The following is a 24,660-nucleotide window of genomic DNA, read 5'->3' as shown; positions in this document are numbered from 1 at the left end:
TTTAGTGCTTTCACCCCAAAATCTACACTTGTTATTTTCCCTATCTGCTTTCGGGCCATTTTAAGATATGGAAATGAACCAAGCAGCACATAAATATGCATTTCATTCAAGTCAGAGACCATGAAAGCCTTTTGATAACATATTAAGAATCTCCCTGGGCACTAAAATAAAGTTATGAGACTTTATATTCCTCAATCAATCATTTGTACTCTGGAATCCCTGTTAAGTCTGAAGTTGTGATCTGTAGCTACCTGGAATGCCCTCTGAGCCAAAACCACACACTTCCACTTCTAGTTTGATATTTTTCTGTCAAAATCCTGATAGCTGTTGGTAAAGGGGCAGTCAGTTACACTAGGAGACAGCTAGGGTGGACTATTGGTCGACTGAGGGAGTACTTTTTATACCGAAGGGGCTTAGTTGATGGGTCTTCAGATAGACATAGCATAAAGCTAATTAACAAGAATGATCATTTATACCTCACTGCTTATCATGGGAGCGCATGTGGCAGCTTCTAAGATGTGTACACAATCCTTCATTATCAGACATCCCACTGGTATCAATGCCACCACAGTCAACTGGAGCGGAAATACGGAAGGATTAAAGAAGACGTCTGCCCGTTTTAGTTAGTCTACATCTGCTGAATGCTGGTTGGCAAAATGGTTATGATTTATTCTGAGTCACTGCTATGTTAACTACATGCAAAATCCATCATTACTTTTTCATAAATAAGCTCTGGTGAAGAGGGCCCACTTTGGAAAATAACACATTTGAAACAAAAAGCTCATGAGATACAATCACACCTGTTAACACCAAAACATCACACTAACAGCCCCATGTTTGCAGGTGGTTGGGACCTCTCATCTGACCCTGTGTCTCCACACCCCAAGGAACAGGATAATGAGCCATGTGCACAGCAGGCCTCCAGCCAGGAAACAGGCTCCCCCTGAATACACCTCTTCAGCAGGTTAGCTTCAATGACCACTATGCATGTGCGTTCAAATGATTTGTGTTAAGGACAGGTTTCAATTATTCTGACAATTAGATCCATTGTCAGCTTTGTGTGAAGTTACCAACTATAGCAAGAGATTTAAGTACCAGTATACAGAATATGCTCCAAACTTTACTCAAGAAACTCATTCATGACTCTGTTCAACAACCAGCACATAACAGGATCTACTCGGAGTCTCACGCACTTCAGATTGTACGAGACAATGTTCTTTGGGGGAAACAGAGGACTGACATTTTGATAATCCAAGAGAAAGGTCAGGAGGAGCACCAGGACAGTGCATTGTCAAAGGCCACAGCAGAGGCTTCCACTGCATTTCTTCACTTCAAACCCCTCCAGCAGGTCAACAGCACACAGACTATAACTATAAAGAAACCCACTATACACAGTCTGTGAACATTAGACCAGTGTATTAATAGTATGTTTTTCAGGGGTGCAACTGTTTACCACCAGTTTTTCTTTGCCATTCTAAATGATAATTGATATACATCACCACAAAAGCCTCAAATAACCACAACATAGAGGCTTCCTCAAAAGTCTAGTAACCTTTTTATTCTTTGTTCAAGTTTCTTGGCTCTTACTCTTACAGTCATACAAAACAGGCAAGTCTAGACTCATTTTGCCTACAGTGCCATGATGCAAAAATCTCATAGTTGAATGTCTCTATTTGAGCTGCTGTAGTACAAACAGAGGTAGGATATTGACCTACCATTTACATGGGACCATTGTTGATTGGTAGGGTCATGTTACTCCAAAGCAGATGTGACAGCATTTATGGGCACTAGGTTGAAACTTACACTAGTTTATTAATGCCTGCTGTGGTGGTTTCTTTTGTTTTTTTCATTGTCATATTTGTTTAAATAGATATCTATATTATATTCAGAGAATCCCCAAAGTGCATCATACTGTATCAGGGGGTTAACCTTAAAGACAATAATACAATTGTTATTAGAAAATAATAAAAACAACTTCCACCCTTCTGCAAGAGACACCTGCTAGCAAACAGCTATATAAAGCTACCACACGTGAGCATACAAACAAGAAATGCCCATCATAATAAAAGCCTATATACACTAAATGGTATAAACTTCTTAGAAATGTTATATTTGAACTTTTTATAACCGCACACTTATTTCAGTAATTTGCCATTTGGCTGCGATGCCTTCTTTAGTTTTCGAATACAGGCTTATTTATAGCTCTGGAATAACACTATTTTGGTATTGACCGGAAGTGGGTCTTAGTGATACTGCTTAACTTGTCAGAGAAGTGCTACTGTCTCACAGCTGTCACCTTGTGCTTTTGGTATTCCACTTTTTCCTATTAAGTTACACAATACACGGTGATTCAACTGCACTTAGATAATAGAAAGACAATAAATAAACAGTCTACGATGCTCCAAATAGTTTTCCAAAGAGGCTACTACACCACGGCTACATCACCAGGAAGAGACTCATGCATCGCACCTTCCTGATGTGTAACAAACAAAAACACTTTGCTCTCTCATACCACACTGTATTTACGTGTTCGGTAAGTGACTTAAACATATGCCAAGCTGATGTCTTGACACTTTTGCGCTGTGTTCAAGGATCGGCCTGTTCTTGTATCGTTACTTGGCTTCAGCATCGCCTTCACGTAGCAAACAGAAACACCCACCCCTCCTGCACCATTTCCGTGTTTTATACGTGCCACGTCAATTAAATATAAATGTGTGCCCAATGCAACACTAAGAGACCCATTATTGGGTGTAAATAATGTTGTTATAGTAAAACCTGTGCTGTTACGGTCTGCGACATTGTTCCGGGAGGAGATACAGCCGGGTTAATAAGTAAAGGGGGTGCATGACGTGTCTAAATCAATGAGTGAAAGATAGCATGAAACATGATGCAAAACAACACAACTTACCTAATGCCACCTCGCAGGCTTTACGCAGCTGAGAATGGTGAGCCTTTTTCACCTCTTTGTCGGCCAAGATCTTTTCCAAAGCTCTGGTTAGAAACATGTTTTTCGTCTTTTTGCCCTCATACATGTCGCACAGGAATTTGGGGCGAGGAGTACCTGGTCCCAAAGGGGGCTGCGGCCGCCTCGATCCGAAATGTATTCCTTTTCAAATGTCAGCCACACAGCCCCTAACACACAAACATAAATAAACACAGAAGGTGGGGTAAATCCCTCAGATTTCCATTAACAACCTGACTCCTGCGCCATGTTGGAGAGAGGAAACGACGTCACGTACGTTTTAAGATCGGCCGCAGTGAGGCAGCACGGAGAGGGAGCCAGCTGAGCCTCCTCCCAGACAGAGCTGAGTGTGCAGACACAAGCAGCAAAACAATGCATTGACTAACTCACTTTTGTATCATAATCTATTTGGATTTTATCTTGTGTGGTGTTTGTGTATGTGAAAGTAATTTACCTTAATAAATATGAATTAATAACTAAATACCTTTATGAAGTGTTATTAGCCATAGAGGTCTAATTATTTGCTATATAATGATATTTAAATATAAGTATATTTAAATATAAGTATAGTATATGCTGAATAAGGCCACTGCATAGGTATATAATGGCTCATTATTATGAATCTTCAATCAAGAAATTAATAAAAATATATTAATAGCTTACAATTAAGTAAGCTATTAAAAGTATTGACGAAGGGCATGATCTGTATTTTTCTTTTCTCTGAAGTCATCATTCATCAATATTTTGCCACTATTGTTTGATGCTACAGTACAACACCTGCATGTTTAGCATTGCCACAGAGTGCTGCAGCTTTGAGCAATGTTTTGCAAAGTTTGGGAGCAAACACCCAGAGATAACCTGGCAATCTGACAGCACTGTTTTGGCAGCAGCAGGCAGCACAGTTCAATTTGGGCCGTTTATGTATCCAACATTTCTGAATCCATAAATAAGATGGGATTTGGAAAGGTATTAGGAGTCAATTGCCAGATCTTAGCAAGAGGACATACAGGAATGACACAGAAGCAGTTTACAAAATGTTTATTAAGAAATATTGCTTACTAAAAATGTGTAAAAAATAAAACCAAAATATTTACAAAACGCAAAGATGGCGTTTCACAGTTGCAGAAGTCTTTTTTTCAATAAGTTCAAAGTAATGTAAAGGAATGACAAACATATGTTATCTTACAGGCACTTTATTATTATTATAATAATTATTAAATACCGTAGGCTATAGACAGATGGCAAGCTCTGAATGTAATAAACAATATTGTACTAGTGAATTAGAATACTAGTCAGTTTCAAAAACACCTGCTCAGAAATATACTACTATGAATATGTCAGTACAGTACAAATTAATATAGGCTACATTTGACTCTGCTGCCTTTGATTTATACCTGAGAACTAATGACCACTATTAATTTTCATATCTTTCAAAATATACCAACAAGAGTGTTGCAGTTATGAAGGCACAATGTTGATTTCATTTAACAGGAAAGAAAATCCACCAAGTATCCAATATCATGCTTCAGTAAAATAGTTCATGTCTCTAAAAGTGCTATAACAAGTGCTCATATAACCACCATGCACTTATGGTTGATACTTGCCTTATTGCTGTCTAGTTATTACAATGCTACGAAGGTCTTAGGTCATATTAAACTTGGTACACTGAATATGCACGTGCTGAAGATGTCATGACCCTCGAATGTTTAGGCAATGACCTTTGACACTGCATGTGAGATGTTTGTGAAGTCCTGGTGGTTTTAGCATTATTGACTTCCAATCCTATCAGATAATAAAATCAATATAAAAACATTATTATTGCTGCTCTAGTCTTTATTACAATGTTATGAAGGTCTTATGATTAGGCAGTGACCTTTGACACTGCATGATAGATGTTTGTGAACTCTTGGTTGTATTAGCATTATTGACTTAGAGTCCTATCAAATAATAAAATCAAAATAGAAACAAGAAAAAAACACTAGCTCGTCATACTTCCTTTGTTTACCTGATAAGAACTAGAGTATAATCAAACAGGAGATGAACAGATGTGATGTGATGTGGTCTTCATATATATGGAAATGTGTTACTATCTATCTCACACTTCTTGAGCAGTCCTGTAGCAATGGTCTTCACAGCTCTCATGGTTTCAGTGCAGGTCGGGTTGATGAGAGATTCAGGCAGAAGAAACCCAAAGTACCCCGTGTCTCTGAGTTCAAATGCAAATGTGTAAGGGATCCCATTCCTGTAGGCCCAGTCTATGGAGCTGCCTGATGTAACATCTGAAATACAGAAATACATTACACATCTGTCACATTGTTACTTGTCTAACTTAATAATTCAGTTAATAAAGACAAAGTGAAATTCACTAGCCACTAAACAAAAATGTGATTGTTTTTGTTTATTCTTTACTATTGTGTTCTAAGAGGTTTGAGGCTGAACTAGTGGAGCACTTATAGGTATTTTTGCTTGATGAGTTACTTACACAGAGTGGTGGATGCTGGTCCATATCTGTATTTTACTCCATATGCAGAGTACAGAGCTGACACTGCAGTCTGAGCTGCTGACTCCTGAAAATAAAAATTTCACATACTTAGGCTTATTGACAAATGACAACATTTGTGTTATTACAATACAAATTAGCAGAGGTCACATACAGATGTGCTTCAGTACTTACCACACAGTTGAAGTTTGGGATGGTGGCATACTTGTATGAATAGGGGTACAGCAGCATTTGGGCGTAGGCGTGGATGGAGATATAGGCTTTCACACGTTTCTTGTGTTTGCGCAGAAACTTGGCAACAGCTTTTACCTCAGGTTCAGACTCGGGATAAGGGCCACAGTAAGTATCATCACAGGGATGGGAGGAGGCGCCTTCCTCTGAAAGAAAAAGATGGGAAAACTATAAAGAAGTGATAGAACATAAGGCAATGACAGTCTGTTCCTCCAAGCAAAATTTGGTTATACACCATTTAGATCACAAGTAAATATCAAAGGATCACGCCACTGCAGTCTGAATTATTTATGGTTTGTATGCAATCCTTTTGCAATGGCCATGAAAGCAGTCAACAGCTAAAAGAAGACTGGAACATATATTTGAATAGAGAAGGTAATATTATACTCTGAACTACAGAAAGAAAAGTGCTTACATTTCAATTACCGGTACAAACCAAATAGGATAGTGAGAAAAATATAAATGAAAACAGAAAGCAGCTATCATCTGCAAGTCTCATTGTTTCATAATATGCATAATTAACATATCATTTCAGAAACTTCCATTTAATTATACGTCTCTGAAATTGTCACTCTCAAAATATTGTCGATAATGATGGCTACACATGAAACTACACACAAACATGTTTTCATAGCAATTAAAGAACAGGAAGTAAATAATTCTAGTGTATGTTGAGTTTAAATCTGCCCTTAAACTCACCACACCATTTTACTTTCCAGTTCCTGTTTGCATCCACTCCCCTGCAGTGAAACTTGCGATTCTTGGAGCGTGTTTTTCTCCAGAATCGATCCTACACAAAAGTATATACATTACTGTACCACACACCAGTATTTTTTTTTACTGTGATTAAGATTTAAATGTCCTTACTGTGGTCCAGCTGAAGTGGTATCCATCCACATTAAAAACTGGCATAATGTAGAAGTTGAGTTGGTTGAGCAGCCTCCTCATCACAGAGTCATGTTTATATGAGGACAGGGCCTGCATTTACATAACACTATTTTAATATTCTAGTCTATTCAATCAAGACAATTTTTTTTTAAGAGTACAACTACAATCAGTTAATAATAATAAGGACTGGACAGAAAAGCGGTCACTGTGTGTACCTGCTCAATCAGATTTAGCTGGGATCTATACTGTACTAGTATTCACCAAATGCTTAAGTAAAATTGGATCCTGACCTCCAGTGGCCAACTTTAGTTACTACACAGCACATCCGGTGTTGAGAACAAGTCTTTTGTACTAAACTTAAAGTCAAGTGTAATATAAAAACATAAAAGCAAATAAAGGCAACAATAGTAAGTTATAAACACATTATATAACAATAATAATGTTGTCTGTTGCACTGAAAGTCCTCTTGACATTTTCAACTGAATAATTGATCACAGGTTTTCACATTAGATTAGACATGTGACACTGATCTCGTAAAAGAACACCGACACGACCTGCAAAAAATATTACGTGTTATATTTTTTATAGTTTTCTGAAGTAATGACTTTTCCTTTTGTTATATGAGCACAAGGAACAGATGTCCGGAGATTAGGCAAGTTTACAGCCCACAGACTACATTAAGCTGACTGTAAAGTACATAAGAGTTTGAGAAATGTGTTCAATAGATTGTCTTGAAAAGTACAGACCTCCTTCACAAACCACTGACAGAAAGCAGGTCCGATCCATTCCCGTGCATGGACACCACAGTCAATCCACACGGCTTTCTTCTGAGGCCGACTTCTCTTTCCTAGCTGACAGCATACACACAATGTTTTGTAGTTTATTTGTGCTGAGCTGTAATTTATATCTAACAAATATTAGTACTACCTGGAGGACATAAAGAGGCCTTCCTTCATATGATTTTCCCACAGAAAACATGTCGACAAGGTCTGGGTTAGTTCGGTTCATCTCAAACATCCAGCTTTGGATCTTTAGGGGAAGAGAGTAATACATTAGTAAATAATACAATCACCAAATATTCACAATATTTAAAAATGACATAATTTATATTAGTTGAGGACTAAGACAAAAATATAACAAACTAAAGCTATCTGCTGTTTATCTATTTTATGAAAGAATTACAGAGAATGATGGAGGGTGAACAATAGGAAGAGCGGGTGGTGTAAAGTATGCTTTTGGCCATAGAGCTGCATTGAACAAAAATACAGGATATCATGACCGTTATTTAGCAAATAGCAGATGGTCACAGGGACAAGATCACAATTCGATTTGTATGGCCATGTTGTCCAGCCCGAATTTACATGTATCTTGCATATATATGGCTTTCAGAATGATGAAAAATTTGTGCATTTTGTTTTATCTAGCAATAAACAGGAAACTGAAATCCGTCAACATGTGTCAATGTTGGTAGTAAGAGTAATTGCTAAGTTAAAAATGTGCACAAGCTGTGCAGTGTCAAAACACAGTGACAAGTTCATGTGGTATAATCAACATGGAAAAATAAACAGTGAGAAGTGTTGGCGAATGAACGTTATCAGAGTGTTTGGAGTGAGACTGAACCTGGTAATTGGAAGTTTTGGAGCATTTAGAGTTCTCTGTTTGCATACAGAGAGCTAAAATACAGAGTGGTACTGTACCTCTTCCAGTGAGTGGTAAACCTCATAGTCGTATTGAGAAGCTGACCTCCGCCTACGGGACGAGCGGTACCCAGTCTGCTTTTCTATTTCCTTTTGCAAGTTTGTGATAAACACTCTGCAGATATATAGAGTTATATATTAGAATATAAACCTGTTAAATAACATAATTATACAAATCTACAGAAGTTGAATTATAGCCTTTATATATATATATATATATATATATATATTTACGTTTTTGTCTAAAATTCATTCACATTTTCTAAAACAATATATCACTAGACAAACAATTTTTATGACATATGGGCTTACCACATTTTGATTTTGTAAGTGGCTGGGGAAATTACAGCAAGGGCTAAGACTGAAGACGAGTGAATATGAATCTTTCTATTTCTGGGAATGTTTTCGGTTTCAGCTTGTCATCATTCATATACAATGCCTACAAATGGATCTGTAACCTAAATGCAAAAGCCTCACTCAACACAAAAACAAAAATACTTTCTTTTTAAAGCTGCAGTTCCTCCCTCAGGACAAAGATGACAACGAGACTCTTTCAAGCTAGTCCTGCGGCTGCTTTGATAAACTTCCATCATTTCAGTGATAATTTTGATGAAGGCTGGGCTGGGACGAGACAGGGACATGAAAGCCTGTTCTCTGGAGCAGATCGGAGAAGAGCTCTGATGCACTGCAGCTGTTTCATAACTTTAAAGGACTTTTATATAAAACTATTTCCTGCTCTGCATGTGGGAATCATACATTACTAAAGTTTAAAGATGGGAAATTTCTGTGGTATATGTATATATATATATATATATATATATATATATATATATATATATATATATATATATATATATATATATATATATATATATATATATATATATATATATATACACACACACACACACACACACATATATATATAAAATTTGATCAGAAGTACAGGCTGTTTTTGGCTACATATGTTTAGTGTATGTGTCATCTGTTACTTACTCATAACTGATGTGCTCCTGCTTCAAACATGTATGAAGCCTGAGTACATCATTGTGTTTCACATGCACATCCACTGTGGCATTGTGGGTGATCATAGAAAGGCTGTTGGGCTGCCAGAGATCCACCTTAAAATAAGCCAAACATACATTTAAAGGTAAAATAGTCATTACAAAACAGTTCAATTACAAGTGGCATTCAACTGTATTCTGCCTTTCTCTATATCCCAGCTGTTCCATGCAAGCAAGGGTAAATTGTGGACTGAAGTAGATGGTCTGCACTCTGCAAACCCTTTATAGTGGCTTACACAGTCATCAATGGTGGAATGTCAACCAAGAGGCACACGCAAGATCAGGGGATGTTAAATGCCACCTCTAAATGGAAGTCCCATCTGTCTCGCACACTTTGTTCAGAATGACTTGCCCTTGTACTGAACCACCTGAACAAACAAGTCCACACAACTACATAATAAACACCACATAATAAAGTTAAATCTCAAATACTAACCTTATCATTGCCAGTGTCTCTCAATGTACATGTACATACCGCCTTCCCCGTCTAGACTACCATCCATGGATTTGATAGTGCCAAATTGAGACAGTTGCTTTAGCAATTAATAATTCAAAGCGGAATATTGTATCTATCAAAAATCTGTGAAAAGTCCTCAAAATGGCTTCTATCTATTCTGTTCAAACCGATTGAGTTGAAATTACTTTTCTTACATTTTTTGGTATGATTAAAGTAAAAACTCATTACAAATTCAGTCAATCAAAATAATGGTTGCATAATAGGAGTGAGCATTTCCAGATGAAGCATTAACTGTTGCCAGAGTGCTTAAAACTTCTCAAACATTTTGTGATAATTACCAAATGGTTTTGTGAGTCTGGTGGGTCTGAATGTTGATAATAACTAGTGCAGTGTTAAAGGGTCAAACCACTCTGTGAAGTGTTCTCTTAACAACCCACAGTTAACAGCTCACTTTGACCGTATATGGGAGGTTAAATCCACTCATTTAGTTATCAGCCAACGACATTCAGACTCCAAGCACCACACATAAACTTGGGCTGAAAAGACAATGAGAGAAGAATGTGGACCTACTATTGCAGTGTTGCTGCCATGTCCCACCTGGCTTTGATTTGGCATGGTTTGGGCAAGCAGGCTGGCACACGTGCTTCTTAATGTGTCAGTACCTTTTAATAGTTTACAGAAAGCACACCTAATTATTTAACATTACTTACAGGTCATAGAGGTCAATAGAAAGGTCTACCATCTCCAAACTGGTTTATGGTGTTTCCAAATGGTTAAATACCGTAAATGTTCAAACACAAACAAATCCAAAACAGAAAGCACACTTAAATTTCCTCTTAAATATCAGGTTAGACAAACAGCTCTTTGAAGGTAAAGTTTATAGCAGGATTAGACAATCTTCATCTGTTGTTTAAACACTTAATTTATCCTTGTATGTTGATACTTTTAACTCAGTTGGCCGATGTATTGGGCTGATATTTGCACTGTTTAGCATATAAGCTGTCAGCCAACACAGACCAAAATTTTGTTTGGGCTTAACAACTACCTAAAAAATGTGTAGAAAACTTCATTTGAACACATAGAGAACACTACACTAAATGGGACTACACTGCTCTTTTTTCCAGTTCGTGGTAGAACAGGGTGGTAGATGAGTTTGTAATCAATTAAAATTATGTCTTGTTTTGGGTAAAATCAAAATTTGCATTATATATCAACCAAAAGGTATCGGCAGACCTTATAGTCCATCGGTTTCTTTGGGGTCTCAACAAGCCTTGGCTATGAAAAAAAGATATTGGTCGATGTCTACTTGTAACTGCTATTTTTTAGTTTTGACTGATAATAACGTTTAAAATACATTATTGTGTAAATATCTGATCCCAAAGACCTCATCTGGCAATCATTTACATTGATAAAAAGAGTTTTGTCTTGAAGAGCATCTGACACTTTATAACTTAAGCCAAGTCGATGTAATCATGGCAAGCTTTGAGAATGACAAACTGCAGTGTTGAACTCAAGAAGGGAAAAGTCTTGAAACACGCTGCTGACTTCTACCACTGAACTGTGACCATTTCAACCACTTGCATATGCAGTGTGTACAGGCTATATAGTGACGATGACTGAAAATGGCAGAAGTGGATTGAATGACTGGTCTTATATGCATATTTGAGGAAAAAAGTACTTCCTTTTCCTAGTATAGTATTCTACCACTGTGCGACTGGGAATACACCTGCCTATCAAACTGCGCTTCCAGGCTTTCTGTATAGGAGAGACTATCCAGGATTTATATATTGGCACGTCATATTTGTGTCCTATTTCTATTCGCTGGTTGATTCTGGCACTGGGTACAGATCTGGGAGACTCCAAACACTTGCCCGCAGCTGTCAAAACAGTAGCTGCTAATGCCTATGGTTGACCACGCAGCCCTGTGTCCACTGCTCGTCCATGCATGAAAACTCTGGCTAGACACTGACCAGCAACTTGGCCTGTCCACTTCCAATCACAAACATTTACATAGTGGTCTTTTAGCTACAGTTTTACTCTCTATGTTTAGAAATGACTTTAGTTTAGGCACTGGCCACTTCAAGACTAGACACAGCTAAATGTGTTCTGACTAACTTTGTTCTTTTAGCTATTACGGCGTCATTATCTTGCCACAAATATGCTTTGATATTTCATAAGCATAATGCCTCCTCAAATATACTTTTTTCAAACTTTCTGAGAATGGTCTATATCAGTACGTTATTGATAAAAAAATACATGTGCATAGAAAGACTAGGCCTTACTTCATAAGCTAATGGCTAAATGCTCCCAAATGTAAAACATTAAGTGATCGTGTCTTCCTGGGTTTCCCCTAATTGCAGAATCCCAGAAACACATGTAACTGAGTAGTGCAGCCACAAATGAGTTTCTGTGGTTTATTTGAAGTTTGAAGACCTCTCTTTATAAAGTCATAGCACATAGCAGAGGTATACCTCACTCTCTGTCTGTGCAGGTGACAGGTCTGAGAGAATTTGAAGGTGTGGTCGCAATGTAACATAAAGAGAAGAGATAGAGTAGCATATAGGTTTCCAATGACCAGAATTGCCACAAGACAATTTTGTCTCTTTATACTTATGTTGTCTATAAAACGTGGTTCCTCTCTTGAAGCATAAGCCCTCTTTCAATAAAGTAATACATTTCACTCAAACTATTAATTTGCATATCACATATGAAATGAAATGAAAAAGATGTTACTTAATTTGCTTTAGTTTTGAAAATATTGCACAAAACTTCTATTTCTGTAAATTATCATGGCCACCTTTTGAAATATGCCGGAAATTGCTAAATGAAAATATTTGTCCGACCCCACCTTTATGTGTCCCAGGATACTCTTGACTCTTCCAACTTCTTCCTCAGTATTGGGGTGTATCCTGAAGACCTGATCACTGCAAAAACACATTTCCTGTTAGTGTTTGGTTGCATCAGGTATAAGAATTTGCTAAAGAAAGCTTGTTGTACAGCATAGCTTTTCTCAAATGAGGAAAACATCTGGGCCACAAGTAACTCCAGATTCTATATCCTAATTGAAGGTGGCATTCACAATAGCAGATGTGTGATAATGACATGGGTGGCTCCTCTTCTCCATGACAGTCAGATAAAAGGTCAAACCACAGTCGAACAATCTGACACACACTATTATGGCATTGCATTTCCATGAGCTGCAGGTGGAGTGGAGAGGACACAGGGGCAGCATCTGGTGGTGGCTCGGGCATCTGTTTCAGATACCTCCTGGACGCCTCCCCAGGACATGCTGCAGGGACCGGAGGAGCTGGAGGAAGTGTCCAGGGTGAAGGAAGTCTGGGAGTCCCTGCTTTGACTGCTGCCAGATAAGCAGAAGAAAATGGATGGCTGGAGTATCCATATTGCCAGAAACTAAATATATGAAAACAATTCCTTGCATCTGACAAGCCTCTCAGAAAAAGTTCAGTGAATATTATAGATAAAAGGTTTGAGCACACATCTCAGAAGACTTGGACTATGGAAGTCACAACAAGACACAAGGTGAATTTCAAAGCAGCTTTTCATAAAATAAAATGAAATAAAATGCAAAACATTTAAACACATATCACTGATATAAGAGACAAAACAAGATATGTTTTTATGATTCCCGTCTCTTTTTTTTTTTTTTTTTATCTTAAAATCAGTTTCAAGCACACAAAAGCTCTTTGTTAGTCTCAGTGCCAGTCCCTTCAGCTTAGCACAGCCTATGGCTTATAGCAGTTTTGAGTGTCCTCTTAAAATAAACATATCTCTGAAAGTGAACGTCTCTGAATCAATATTATTCTAAATCCAATAGTGCAATATTTTGAACAGGTGCGTGGCCATTTTAATAATAATAATAATGATACATCAGACATATATAGAGATCTTCGTGTTGTTATTATCTACATAAGACCATAAGACATTGTTCTGGATGCCACAGTAGAAATATTATTGCCTAAACTTGGGCGCAGAGGTTCAAACGTTCTAAACATGAGCTTAGTGGTAAGTACATATTTTACCTAATTATTTCTAAGTATCCAAATTATATGCTTATGAATAAGTCTCTTCCACATGTCTCTGGGTGTGCCCTGCTCTCAGTGCCTTTAGACATAGATTGCGCTCTTGTCATGGATGTCCTGTCTGTAATTACCTAAACATGTAGTATGCATGTTCCCCTTTTCGGACACATGTAATTGGGGCTGATGAAAGGCTAGTTTCCCAATGCCCTGTGCTCACTGCTTCTGTCTCAATATATAATAACAACAACACAGTGGAGCCTATAGGCCAACCTAGTGCAATTATATAGGCTTTACTGTTCATCCAAACATGTGTCCCAACAAAAGTAATGCTATGGCATGTAGAAAAAATAAATATGTGTATTAAATATACACATAAACATTTATAGTACCTGTCTTGCTACTGCAGTTCATTAACTACTGAATATTTTTGTGCATAAAAGCATGTCCAATATGGTTTTCTACAGGGGTCAGGGTACAAAATGTGTGACTATATTGAATAGTTAAAAATAAAACACTGATGAAAATAACTGATAGTAACTGATTGATAATTGAAATAAATAAATGTTGCCATTACAAGCTTATTAGCTATTTGAACTAAAATGACTTCCACAAGGTTGGTGCAGTTTGGTCAGTTAGGCTATTCTTATGTTATATTCTTATCTTTATAGCCTACAGAAGATTAGCATAGAAATATAGGGTACAATTGCAAACTAATCAACTCGATACTCTCGACATTTGTAAAGTGGAAAAGCGTAATGCATAATGTCTCTAATAATCAGGTCAGTTTTGACCATTGACACACAACGGTGCAGACATCCAGCGTCTCCTCTCAACATGAATGAACTCTCCTCTGCACAATAGCCCCAGCCTCGTTACTGTTACTTACCCTGCGTAGCGGTTATTGTAGAGATATCCACTGACGGGACATAGCACATGACTGCAGATTATCGCACATGTCAGTAAAACCCAGGCGCGAAAAACGCTCCTTTGGTCCATCCGCGCCATGCTTGACCGGCGCATCAAAGTCTTCCCAGGGCACTTTGAAGGATGCGAGCGCGAATAGTTGGATAAGACCCGAGCTGCAGAAAAAGTAGCAAAAGTTCGCTTCTTTTTTATTCAGCGTGTCTATCTCCGGTTTTTCACGGTGCAAAAGGTGCGAACCCCCGTCTGTACCAATGGGGGAAGCGTTTACAGCCCCTTTGAAGCCTTGGAGGGGAGTTTAGGGCAGCTCGTTTTAAAAGGCGAGGAGGACCCGGGTCAGATCACGTGGTTCATCAGCGTCGATGAAGTTGGTAAGGACCTCTGCGCGCTCACATCCAGCCTGCCTGCAGGTAGCACATCCAGTCTGGTTTGTATGTCTATCTACAGTGCACATAAGCACTAGATATTACCGCTGTGCTGTATCTCAGAGTGACCTCACTAATTGTAATGTCACGCCCATGTTGACAGAGATCAAGTAACTTACCTCCAGCACATTTTATGAATGGGCCAGTTCATCCAAGTGTTTGCTTTCAATATACTTTAACCCCAAAGCTTGTTTTGGATTGACATATTATTACATTAAATCATGTAATAGACAATACTGATGGGACTATGCACTGACGTAGGCTGACGTAGGCTGAATTGGTTGAAATTAGACACTGGTAATCCAAAATCTGTTTAGAGTACTTTCCTCATGTATAATGTTAAAGCTAGACGAATAATTAGGCTACATTTGACAGACAAAACTGTTTTCCTCAATACTAATTCTGTGGTGGCTTAAAATTTACAAGCTTGTAAACTGTTATTCATTTTCTCCCTGGTGTTAAGCTACCTCTGCAGCCACATCTGCCCTGGGGCTGACTGAACAGAGGTGTGGGTGCCAAATACCTCTCCAACCTCCAACAACTGTACACCAACAGTGACATCAGCCAGGTAGGCTACAGCTGGATTTGAATCATCAGGTTATGAGACTTGTGATTCACACCTGCTACCACCTTCCTGACTACATAATCTACTATCTCTCCTATAAGGGCCATTACCTATACTATAATACATATACTTTTTAAATTTCTTGTAGCATAAAGGCATAAGTCAGGGCGCGCACTGGCTCCACTTTGTGCACTTTTGTATTCAATTGTGCTGCATCAATGAGGAAGAGGAAGCCTTTTCAAGAGTTTAAAGAAAAAGATCCTGCCTCACCTTAGTGTGACTTTGCCCTTTCATCTCAGTCAATGGGCCCCAGATCCAAACTGAAAATCACTCAAGGCTTTCACCACATTCATAAGTAAAAATGTCAGAGTCATGCGATTATGTATCTGCTTGGTCTGCTTGAGGAATCCCTATATAAAGCATTAGATAATTGTCGCTATTATTCCTCACCCTTTCGTGCCGGGGTTTGATCCTTTACTTATCGCTCAACTCTGTGATTAGATGTCTAAGTCAACTGGCAGCCCTCTTGCTTTTGTGATCGCTTGGCAACAGCACATTTTTCACATGCTTCTCCCCAGTGTCAACGCCTCACCACCTGTTTTATGCCCAGCACTTATATAGAACAACTAACTCTGAGCTCATTCTGTGTGGACAGTGCACACATGACATGATGAGTCAATGGAGATTTCATGTTCTGAGCCACAGTGCTTTTTTGGTTTAACATATGGGCTATTTCCCAACTGTAAACAATCAATTAGTACTAAACTGAAATAGATTTAAAAGTAGGCCTAAATTTCTAAATAAGTGTTTAGCATTAAATACTAGCCTATTTATAATGACTACTAAAATGCATACAGTTACAACCCATAAATAAATAACAGAATTAATCACTTTAGTAGATAGATTGTATGTACAGTGTGTCATAGAAGTTATTTATTCAACCCTCTACAGCTCAAATCTTATCATATAATAGAAAAATACCCCAAATGTCCTTGCTAGTACAAAGAAAAAATACTACGATAAATACTGAGCATTTAAAAATGCTACCTTATAAAATACAAACAGTTCAGCCAATACTGTCCTTGTTTCTAAAAAATTGCAGCACATATGCATATTATTATCAGCTATTTAATAAGTACTGTAATTTAAGTCCAAAGTGTACTTAAACAATTTCATTTACTTACCATCTCTTGTCTTTCCTGAGCTGTTATGTTTTTTGCGGAAATCTCAACTCACATCATATAAAACAACAGAATGTGTCAGGGAGTCATTTCTCATCCACTCCAGCTGTAAGTAGCACTTTTCAGCTTGTCAGGTTAATTCAAAGCCTCACTACATCTTTGTTCAGTAGTCATTTCATAATCCACCTTTTTTAGTGGAAAATGCCGTCAAATCTAAATTGAACACTGCAATGTTAAATGAAGTGGAATTACTGGCAGCGTTTTTTCTCAAGAGCATAACATAAACCACTGTGTTTTTAACCTCAGCGTACAGAAGCATATTCATGTAAAAATGCTGCCTTTGCGTTCTATGTATATCGTGTGCTGGGATTTGTAGACTTGAGAGCTGGCATTGGATACACAGTGCGGTGGTCCCGTGTTGTTTTAATGCAGAGGAGGCCCGGGCTGTGTGTGTGTGTGTGTGTGTGTGTGTGTGCGTGTGTGTATATGTGTGTGCGTGTGTGTGCGTGTGTGTGTGGTGCTGGTGGGTTGGGTCGTCACTACTTTTGGGGCTGTGCTTGTCACAAAAGAGCCAAAGTCTGCAGGATCTCAGGGCAGCACCATGCTCCACTAAATCATCTTATTTCTGAGGCCTGAGTGGCGTGAATGAACCCTTTGAGAAGATAGGAAAAGGACTAGTTTTAATCCCCTCGCTATTGCTGATGAATTTTGCATATAGCTCAAAAAGACATTTGCTTTACTGAATGTCCAATGAAAGACCCCCTATGATTTGTTTTATAGATAGTAGTTGGTTCAATGGGTGAACAAGACCCTGTATAGTGTATATTAGGCCACATTTCACATTTCCCTCTCTCATTTAGACTTAGATTTTAGATTGACATAGCAGAGGTTATTACATAAAGGTGAGTTGTTGTACACTTGTATAGCATATGGTATGAATGTAGTCCTGTATTTAAGTTAAGGAAGCCAGCTTGGAACCAGTGCATCAAGTACACTGGCCATTTGTGGTTAGATTATAAGATACATTTTTCTATTTAATTTTCTTCACAAAATGGTACTTTGTCTCCACTGGAAAACAAACTTTGTTTATTTATGAATTTGGACACTAGGGCATTGAGATAGGGCATTGACTCGATTTTGATTCTAAATTCTAAAGTGTAGAGTTGTCCAAACCACTCCAAAATCAAGCAGAGAGTGCCCATAGTTGACCCTTGAACCTGTAGGGGAGAACTAATGCTGAGGGGTGAGAGGTTAAAGATGGCCGGTCATTTAGAAGACAATGTAGCCTTTTGGCATTTAGGGAAACTTTCACACTTGTAGCACATAGCAGCCTATAAGGATTTAAGAGGGATTTAAAAGTGACAAGCCATAAAACAAGAATGTGGATAAAATAAAATCTGTTACTGTTATATACACCTGCGGGCCACAAAATAGAATACAAGTACTCAATTACATAGCAACAGAATTCACAATGTTTTAGGTTAAATCTCTAACACAGGAATTTGGCATCTGAATGCAGTGCAGAACTGGCAATGCTATAATTGAAGAGGATCATAAATATTTTAAAATTACAACTTTTAGCCTCTTTTATTTGTGTGCATTTAGCTTGAGTCATATCATTCGTTCATTGCACTGATATGTCATTGGCATTGTCTATGTTTGCTCACTTTACAAGCAGTTGCCATGACACTATGTTGCTGACAGCACAATGCATCCTCCTTACCCATTACTTACTATTTATTTCAACTTCCTTGTACACGTATAAGTACTAGTCCTTAGTCTGTGTCGGCATTATGTCTGCGAAATTTGTAATAGGCATTTTTCTTTAGCAGGGCCCAAGGCAAAATGTAAAATATATACTACAAAATCCAAGCACCTCAACTCCTCTGCATACCTGGGTATATCCTCTCTAAGAGTGTTCTGTGCTCAAATTCATCTAATGACTACTTTTGTTCTTATTCAAATAAACATGAGTAAATTGGAGTATGTCTGGTAAAGATGTAATCCATTGCTGTTATTATTTAAAAAATCACTTTTGTTTTTGGCTTGTACAATGGAAGCTTGACTTAAAACGCTTTGTCCAATAGGATCAAGGCTTCCCAGCAGAGCACAGCAAGCCACTAAACCACAAATAATTAACTTAATTCCACAGACAGAACCGTGGGCAATAAAAATGCACTGTGGGGATTTACCTGCCCCACAATGCCTAATTTAAAACCACAAAGAGAGAGTTAACCACTAATACAGTTCAGACGTTTTAAGACACAGGACAAAATATGCTGCTACACAGTAAACGTCAAACAATAGTCAACTTTTTTCGGTCTTCTTATCCATGCAACAACAGTACCCTCTAAAGGAAAGATGAAGACATTGCAGTATATTATAAGTTGCAATACCAGCTATGACCAGCAGGGACCAGCACGTGTCCAAATTTGGTCTTGCCTTGATGGCCTCATGTCACCCCATACAATCCTGTTAGCAATAAAATCCACCAACAAATCAATGTTGAACGCACTTGTACACAAATCAAGACCATTCTCTGACTGGTCTTCGCTATAATTAGTAGTTCTTTTGATTAATGGAATTATATTGTATTATATTTAAATGTACTGGAATCTATTTGTTGATTAAATACATTTTATTGCCAGCATATTGCCTTATGAAAGCATTTGTCATTGAACATGCACTTATTTTATTCGATTCATTTATTTGCAAATAGGTCTTGTTGTAATTTCTTCACTGGTTTTACAGATTGAACCACCTTATATGTATTTTCTCTTCTCAATGAATTCATACATGTTATTGTGTTTATAATTGTTGTTTATTCTGGTAAGTGGATGGAAGAGCTCAGAGTAGAGCTGCTGCACCTCAACATCAATAAAAAACAGCTGCGGTCACTTGGGCTTCTGTTTGTGATGTCTCTGTGATGCCCCCAAGTGGTGTTCCAGGGAGATGTTCTGGAAAGATGCTCTGGGCATGCAGGACAGGATTAAACTAACATGCGTGAATCAATCAAAATTCCACGTTGAGAAAGTTAATTATGAGTGAACTTTGTTATAACATGGTTGAAAGCTCATAAATGTAGATTTTACATAATATTTCCCCTTTAAGTCTGACCATGTACCACTGGCATGAGGCGCGGCTCTTTACGCATCTGTCTGCGTTTGGTGGGTGTAAGCTTCCTGGGCACCGATACTTGTCATAAAACCATTTGCTGCTTACTGCTGCATGGGCTGAGGCTTTATGGCAGAAATTCATCAGCTTCATTAGGCAGCCACTGCAGTTTTTAAAAGTGGAAAGTGAGGGGTGGTTACTAAGAGGAGCTGTTAAAGTAATAAGACATGGTTACTCAGACTGCTGCAGTGGCACTTTGGGATGGGGACTGTAATAAAACAAGAAACACCCTTCATGTTTGAAGAGAATAGATTGTATTATTCTCCCCTTCTGCATTAGTTTCATTTTATATTAAAATCAAGTTAATAATTTAAAACTTGCCTGTAAAGTTAAAGAACAAAGCACTGAGTTCGTTGGAATTTAAGTTTTCAATGTGCTATAAAAGTCATATGTAGTCTATAAAAGAAGCTGTATATTGAAAAAAAAAGAAAAGGCAGTTAAGTGTAATGCCATACTGTGCAACATTTCAAGCAACAACATCTTCATGGTGACAAGCAGGTGGCGGGTCATTTATCTGAAAAGTTACATAGAGCACTTTAAAAAAAAATGTATTAAACAATATTGCACGAATTTCAACTTTCAAACTAAAACTTATACCCTTCAAAGTTGTTTTTTTTGGTTTTATTTTGAAGAGCGCAGCTGGATATAGTTTGACTACTGCGTGTGTAATTGACTTAATTGGTCCATGTCGGAGGAAGGCAGGATCAGGGATGAGGAAAGTCACATGGAGACAACTTTCCCACTGGAGTCCGGCTGGTGCGGTACTCCTCAGTCACGCTGCAGCCGTGTCTCATCACTTTGAGAAACTTTGCTTTTATCTGCTGCTTTTTTCTATAGGCTGTTTCCTTGCGGACGTAGCACATGAAAACACCGGTTGCACGCTCACTCTCCACGCTGAAAACTTTGTGCTTTGATTCCCAGTTTGTGATGTAAAACCTCACCGAGTTGCTGCATTTACTGACCCAACAATGACCGAGGAAAACAGGAGTGAGCACCGGGCTGAAAGCGGGAAGGATTTGGAGAAGCAGCTCCGTTTACGCGTGTGCGTCTTGAACGAGCTTTTAAAGACCGAGCGGGACTATGTCGGGACACTAGAGTTTCTCTCGGTGAGTTTTGGCAACTTTTAACAACAGTCTCTACATGTGAGAATTACCCAACAAGTGCTAACTCCATAGTAAACACACGCATAAAAGGGTCTTTAATATGCATGGGGCATCCCATCTAACTCACTCTCTTTCATGGTAACGCCATCGCTTTTACCAAAGTATCCTACAAAACACGAGTAGTTATCCCGGTTGTAAGGCTATATGATCGTTTATTTTTTTGATAATGATCATGCGAACAAACAACAAGATTTAAAAGCAATATAGTCAAAGTAGTTTCTGTTTTTTTTTTTTTTTTTTTTTTTGTTTTGTTTTGTTTTTCATCAATAAGCAATAGTGTTGAGTAAGAACTGATCACTTCCTATACTACATGGCAAAGCAGCTTGGAATTTGCTTTGGTTGTTGTAGTTTGTAGTTGGCAAACTTGGCAATATATTCAGCCTATTCAGTCGCAGAAGCCTAGACTAGTTGTAAAACCATGAATGGATACTGTGAGTGCCTGTAGGGTTTTGAGTGTATTGTGTTTGCATTGTATGTTGCGTGTCATTGAGAGGGCTCTCTCCAAAACCACATGTAGGCCTACTATATGAATGCCCCAGGCCCACACCCCCACCCACGGGCCAGATGTTTTCAATGGATGACACTTGGTCTCTGCTCTATCAGTTCCACATCAGGAGAGGCCTGTCTTTCGTACAAACATGGGGGATGCGCTTGGGCTTTACTGGAAGCAACTATTTATGCCAATATGTTGAGGTGTTTCAGATTAATTTGAATGACTGTAATTAGCCTAAAAATAACCTTGGTATACTGAAACTGATAGTGCTGGACCAACAGTTATTCACAAATACCACTGACTTGAATATGCATCCACTTGGAATTGGCAATGCATCCAGAAAACGTACACAATTTACTTCCACCCTTGTTACCCACTGAAGTGTTCTTTACACTGTCATAGTGTTTTAGTGAGGCAGGTCTGAAGTACTTGGGCTTGGTGCTGTATATGATGTGTATAAGGATATTTCCTGATGCTGAAATTCCTTTGAGATTAAGAACAATAGGGGGAGTTTGGTAGCCTGAGTTGAACTGTGCATACATTATTAAGATGCAGTGCACTTTACGCTTTCTATGAGATGTAAACAAGGACGTAATTGACTTGTATTTACTTTTTCAGTCTGAATACCCCATGCTTCACCTCTTACCCTTCCTGTACATGGCTTAATTCACAGCTTATATAGCAGTCTGGCAGTGATGGAGAGGCCCTTGGGGAACTGTCTGCTCTATCTGCCCCATCTTACGTAATGAACAATTATAGCTGAATATAGTGGGCGGCGGTGGACACTGATGTTTATTTTGGACAGCAATAAGGCAATGGACTGACAGTTATCCTTAGAAGTATCTCAATGAGTTAAGTAAACAGTGCTTTATATGGCTCCTGAAATTCTGCACAATTTGGTCTACTGAAATACTTTGCCATTGTTTGCTGTTGATTTAAAATGATTGAAAATGCCATTCGGATAAGAAAGAATAGAAGGCGGCACAAAGCAGGAAATCTTTGATGCACTGATTCTAAAGGGAGATCTGAGCCACAAGTTAACTTAATATATTCCAAAGAGCTTAGCAGTGTATTAAGTGGTCCCCGAGCTGCTGACTTCCTCTGCCAGACAAAAGCCTGTTGAACTATGAAGCAACCACAGTGTAAGGCATTGTAAGTCAAACATGCAACTTTTAACTGCTGAGACAATTCAACATAATTGGATCCATATGTTTAAAGTAGAATCTATATGTCGCTCACGAATCATGATGCATCATTGGATTGTTTTACTATTCGACAGAAATAATATGAATGCTGGTGGTCATTTTTAAAGCTGTTGTTTCAGTAAACTGGCTACAGGAAGTTGAGCCTAATAGAGAAAACAGATGTGGAAATGGCCATTAACAGGTTCTGAGAAGCAGATTCAGTCCTGTGGTGCTGTGCAGTAAGTACAGGTTGCTACAGGGACGCTCATTTTGTGTATATTACATGATTATTATCTTAACTTTTTAATATGTCTCTAATTTGCCATAGTTTGTCACCATATCAAGATTAGTTACTGATTCACTTCTGCAATAACCGTCCAGTAATAGTATGGTTATTTATTAGCATAATTGGCAAGTGGGATAAGAAGGGATAAATATTTTTTAGCCTGATTCCATTTTAGTTTAAAATTCTAATCATGTTATTTACAGATTTAATATTTGGTTCAGGTTTGGGGGTTTCATCATATTATCATAAAATAAAGCAGAATTTCAGGGCCGTAACAGTCCTGTTTTTATTTGTAATTACTGTGTTAATACATTTTGAGCATACACTTGCTGCTGTTTTTCAAAACGCTTGTTTATACATTGACTTACTGTGAATGGATATTATATTCCTATAGGTTCAGTGTTGCCCATACCCCTTTTACATTTTATTAACATTCGGACATAAATAAATAAAGAAGAAAGAAGTCAGAAAATATAAAAGTAAGTTGTATTTGTTGACTCTTTGTAATTGGTTGTCTTCTGTGTTTGACATCTTGGGAATGAGAGATTCCTCTTGTCTGACTGTCCCTGGAGCTCTCTGCAGTGTCTTGCTTACATTTTAATTTCACACCCCCACCACATCTGCAGGAGCTGACTTTATGCTCTGTCTCCATGGATAAAAATGTTCGTTCCACATTACCTCTGATTTATATAAGAAACATGAACTATAAGATGATTGTTTCCCCAGCAGGCTTTTTGTTTTGAGCTATGATTTTGTAACACTATATGCGTCACAGCCTAAAATAATTGTTTATGTAGAGGGGATTAGCTATTAGTCAGCAGAGTTTTTATTTTTTACATTTTAACCCAAGGTCCAATTTCAATTAAAAACCTGAGCTGGCATCATCTTTTAGCCCCACAGAGACTGCAGATTTAGATAACTTTTTTTTTTCAGCTTGTGTTTGAAATTTCAATTAGATATAGCCTTCTACTTTAACAAATTACCTCAAGGAACCATTCGCACATTATACACACATTCACTGATGTACACACACAGTGGAGGCAAAGTAGGTTAAGTGTTTTACTCAAGGACACAACATCTGCTACGTAAGAAGATATTAAACCATCAAACAGGCCCAGTTTGTTACAAAGCTATATAGGTGACTGGTTATAATGTTGTGTTTTGTATTGAGTTGACACGCTTACTACTTAAACATTTTAGTTTGTTGTTGTGAAAATAGCTATAACATTTTTACTTGAGTTCATCACAGCTGGTGGTAGTGTAGATTTTTGACTGCCACAGAATATCTTGTGACTCCCATAGCTTAACTTTTTGAATAGTTAATTTACTTTCTGTTTAACCACTTTAGGGGCACTCTAAACCTTTTGGGATCTTAATGTTGGATAAAGTTACTCTGCTTTTGTCTCCATTTTTTCAAGCAGGATTTCCT

At 38.0% G+C, this 24,660-nt stretch overlaps 3 protein-coding genes across 4 annotated transcripts in view; 1 reads left to right on the top strand and 2 right to left on the bottom strand.

The window, feature by feature from the left end:
- The window catches only part of arfgef1 (ADP-ribosylation factor guanine nucleotide-exchange factor 1 (brefeldin A-inhibited)), a 42,151-nt gene extending 38,910 nt beyond the window's left edge, over positions 1-3,241 (bottom strand). For both annotated transcript variants that reach the window (XM_055150773.1, XM_020925519.2), the window contains exon 1: positions 2,909-3,241. In XM_055150773.1, coding sequence (XP_055006748.1) covers positions 2,909-3,032 — 124 coding nt within the window. In that variant the 5' untranslated portion in view covers positions 3,033-3,241. The remainder of the gene's footprint in view (positions 1-2,908) is intronic.
- A 1,785-nt stretch (positions 3,242-5,026) lies between these two features.
- cpa6 (carboxypeptidase A6) lies at positions 5,027-14,857 on the bottom strand. The gene is made up of 11 exons (XM_020925520.2): positions 14,726-14,857; positions 12,648-12,723; positions 9,275-9,399; positions 8,279-8,393; positions 7,509-7,610; positions 7,328-7,432; positions 6,561-6,671; positions 6,393-6,483; positions 5,637-5,839; positions 5,445-5,529; positions 5,027-5,241 (listed from the first exon to the last, which is right to left on the bottom strand). Exons 1-11 carry the CDS (start codon positions 14,842-14,844, stop codon positions 5,027-5,029), a joined length of 1,347 nt encoding a protein of 448 aa, XP_020781179.2. The 5' UTR covers positions 14,845-14,857.
- Positions 14,858-20,887: 6,030 nt separating this feature from the next.
- Positions 20,888-24,660, top strand: part of prex2 (phosphatidylinositol-3,4,5-trisphosphate-dependent Rac exchange factor 2) — a 71,629-nt gene continuing 67,856 nt past the window's right edge. Inside the window, exon 1 of the mRNA XM_055150810.1 lies at positions 20,888-21,211. Coding sequence (XP_055006785.1) covers positions 21,074-21,211 — 138 coding nt within the window. The 5' untranslated portion in view covers positions 20,888-21,073. The remainder of the gene's footprint in view (positions 21,212-24,660) is intronic.

Source organism: Boleophthalmus pectinirostris, unplaced genomic scaffold, assembly GCF_026225935.1.
Source record: "Boleophthalmus pectinirostris isolate CB_2022bp ecotype Guang Dong unplaced genomic scaffold, ASM2622593v1 HiC_scaffold_15, whole genome shotgun sequence".
NCBI classification, from domain to species: Eukaryota; Metazoa; Chordata; class Actinopteri; order Gobiiformes; family Gobiidae; genus Boleophthalmus; species Boleophthalmus pectinirostris.
Note: the sequence above shows the minus strand (reverse complement) of the source record. Positions and strands in the feature narration are given on the sequence as shown.

Bases quoted from the DNA above. Each gene is read 5' to 3' on its own strand.
- cpa6 (XM_020925520.2), bottom strand. From the start codon at position 14,844: ATGGCGCGGATGGACCAAAGGAGCGTTTTTCGCGCCTGGGTTTTACTG. The intron at 8,394-9,274 runs GTAAGTAACAGA...ATATATCTGCAG, and splicing joins CAGGAGCACATCAGTTATGA to AGTGTTTATCACAAACTTGC. The intron at 6,484-6,560 runs GTAAGGACATTT...ACTTTTGTGTAG, and splicing joins ACCACTTCAGCTGGACCACA to GATCGATTCTGGAGAAAAAC.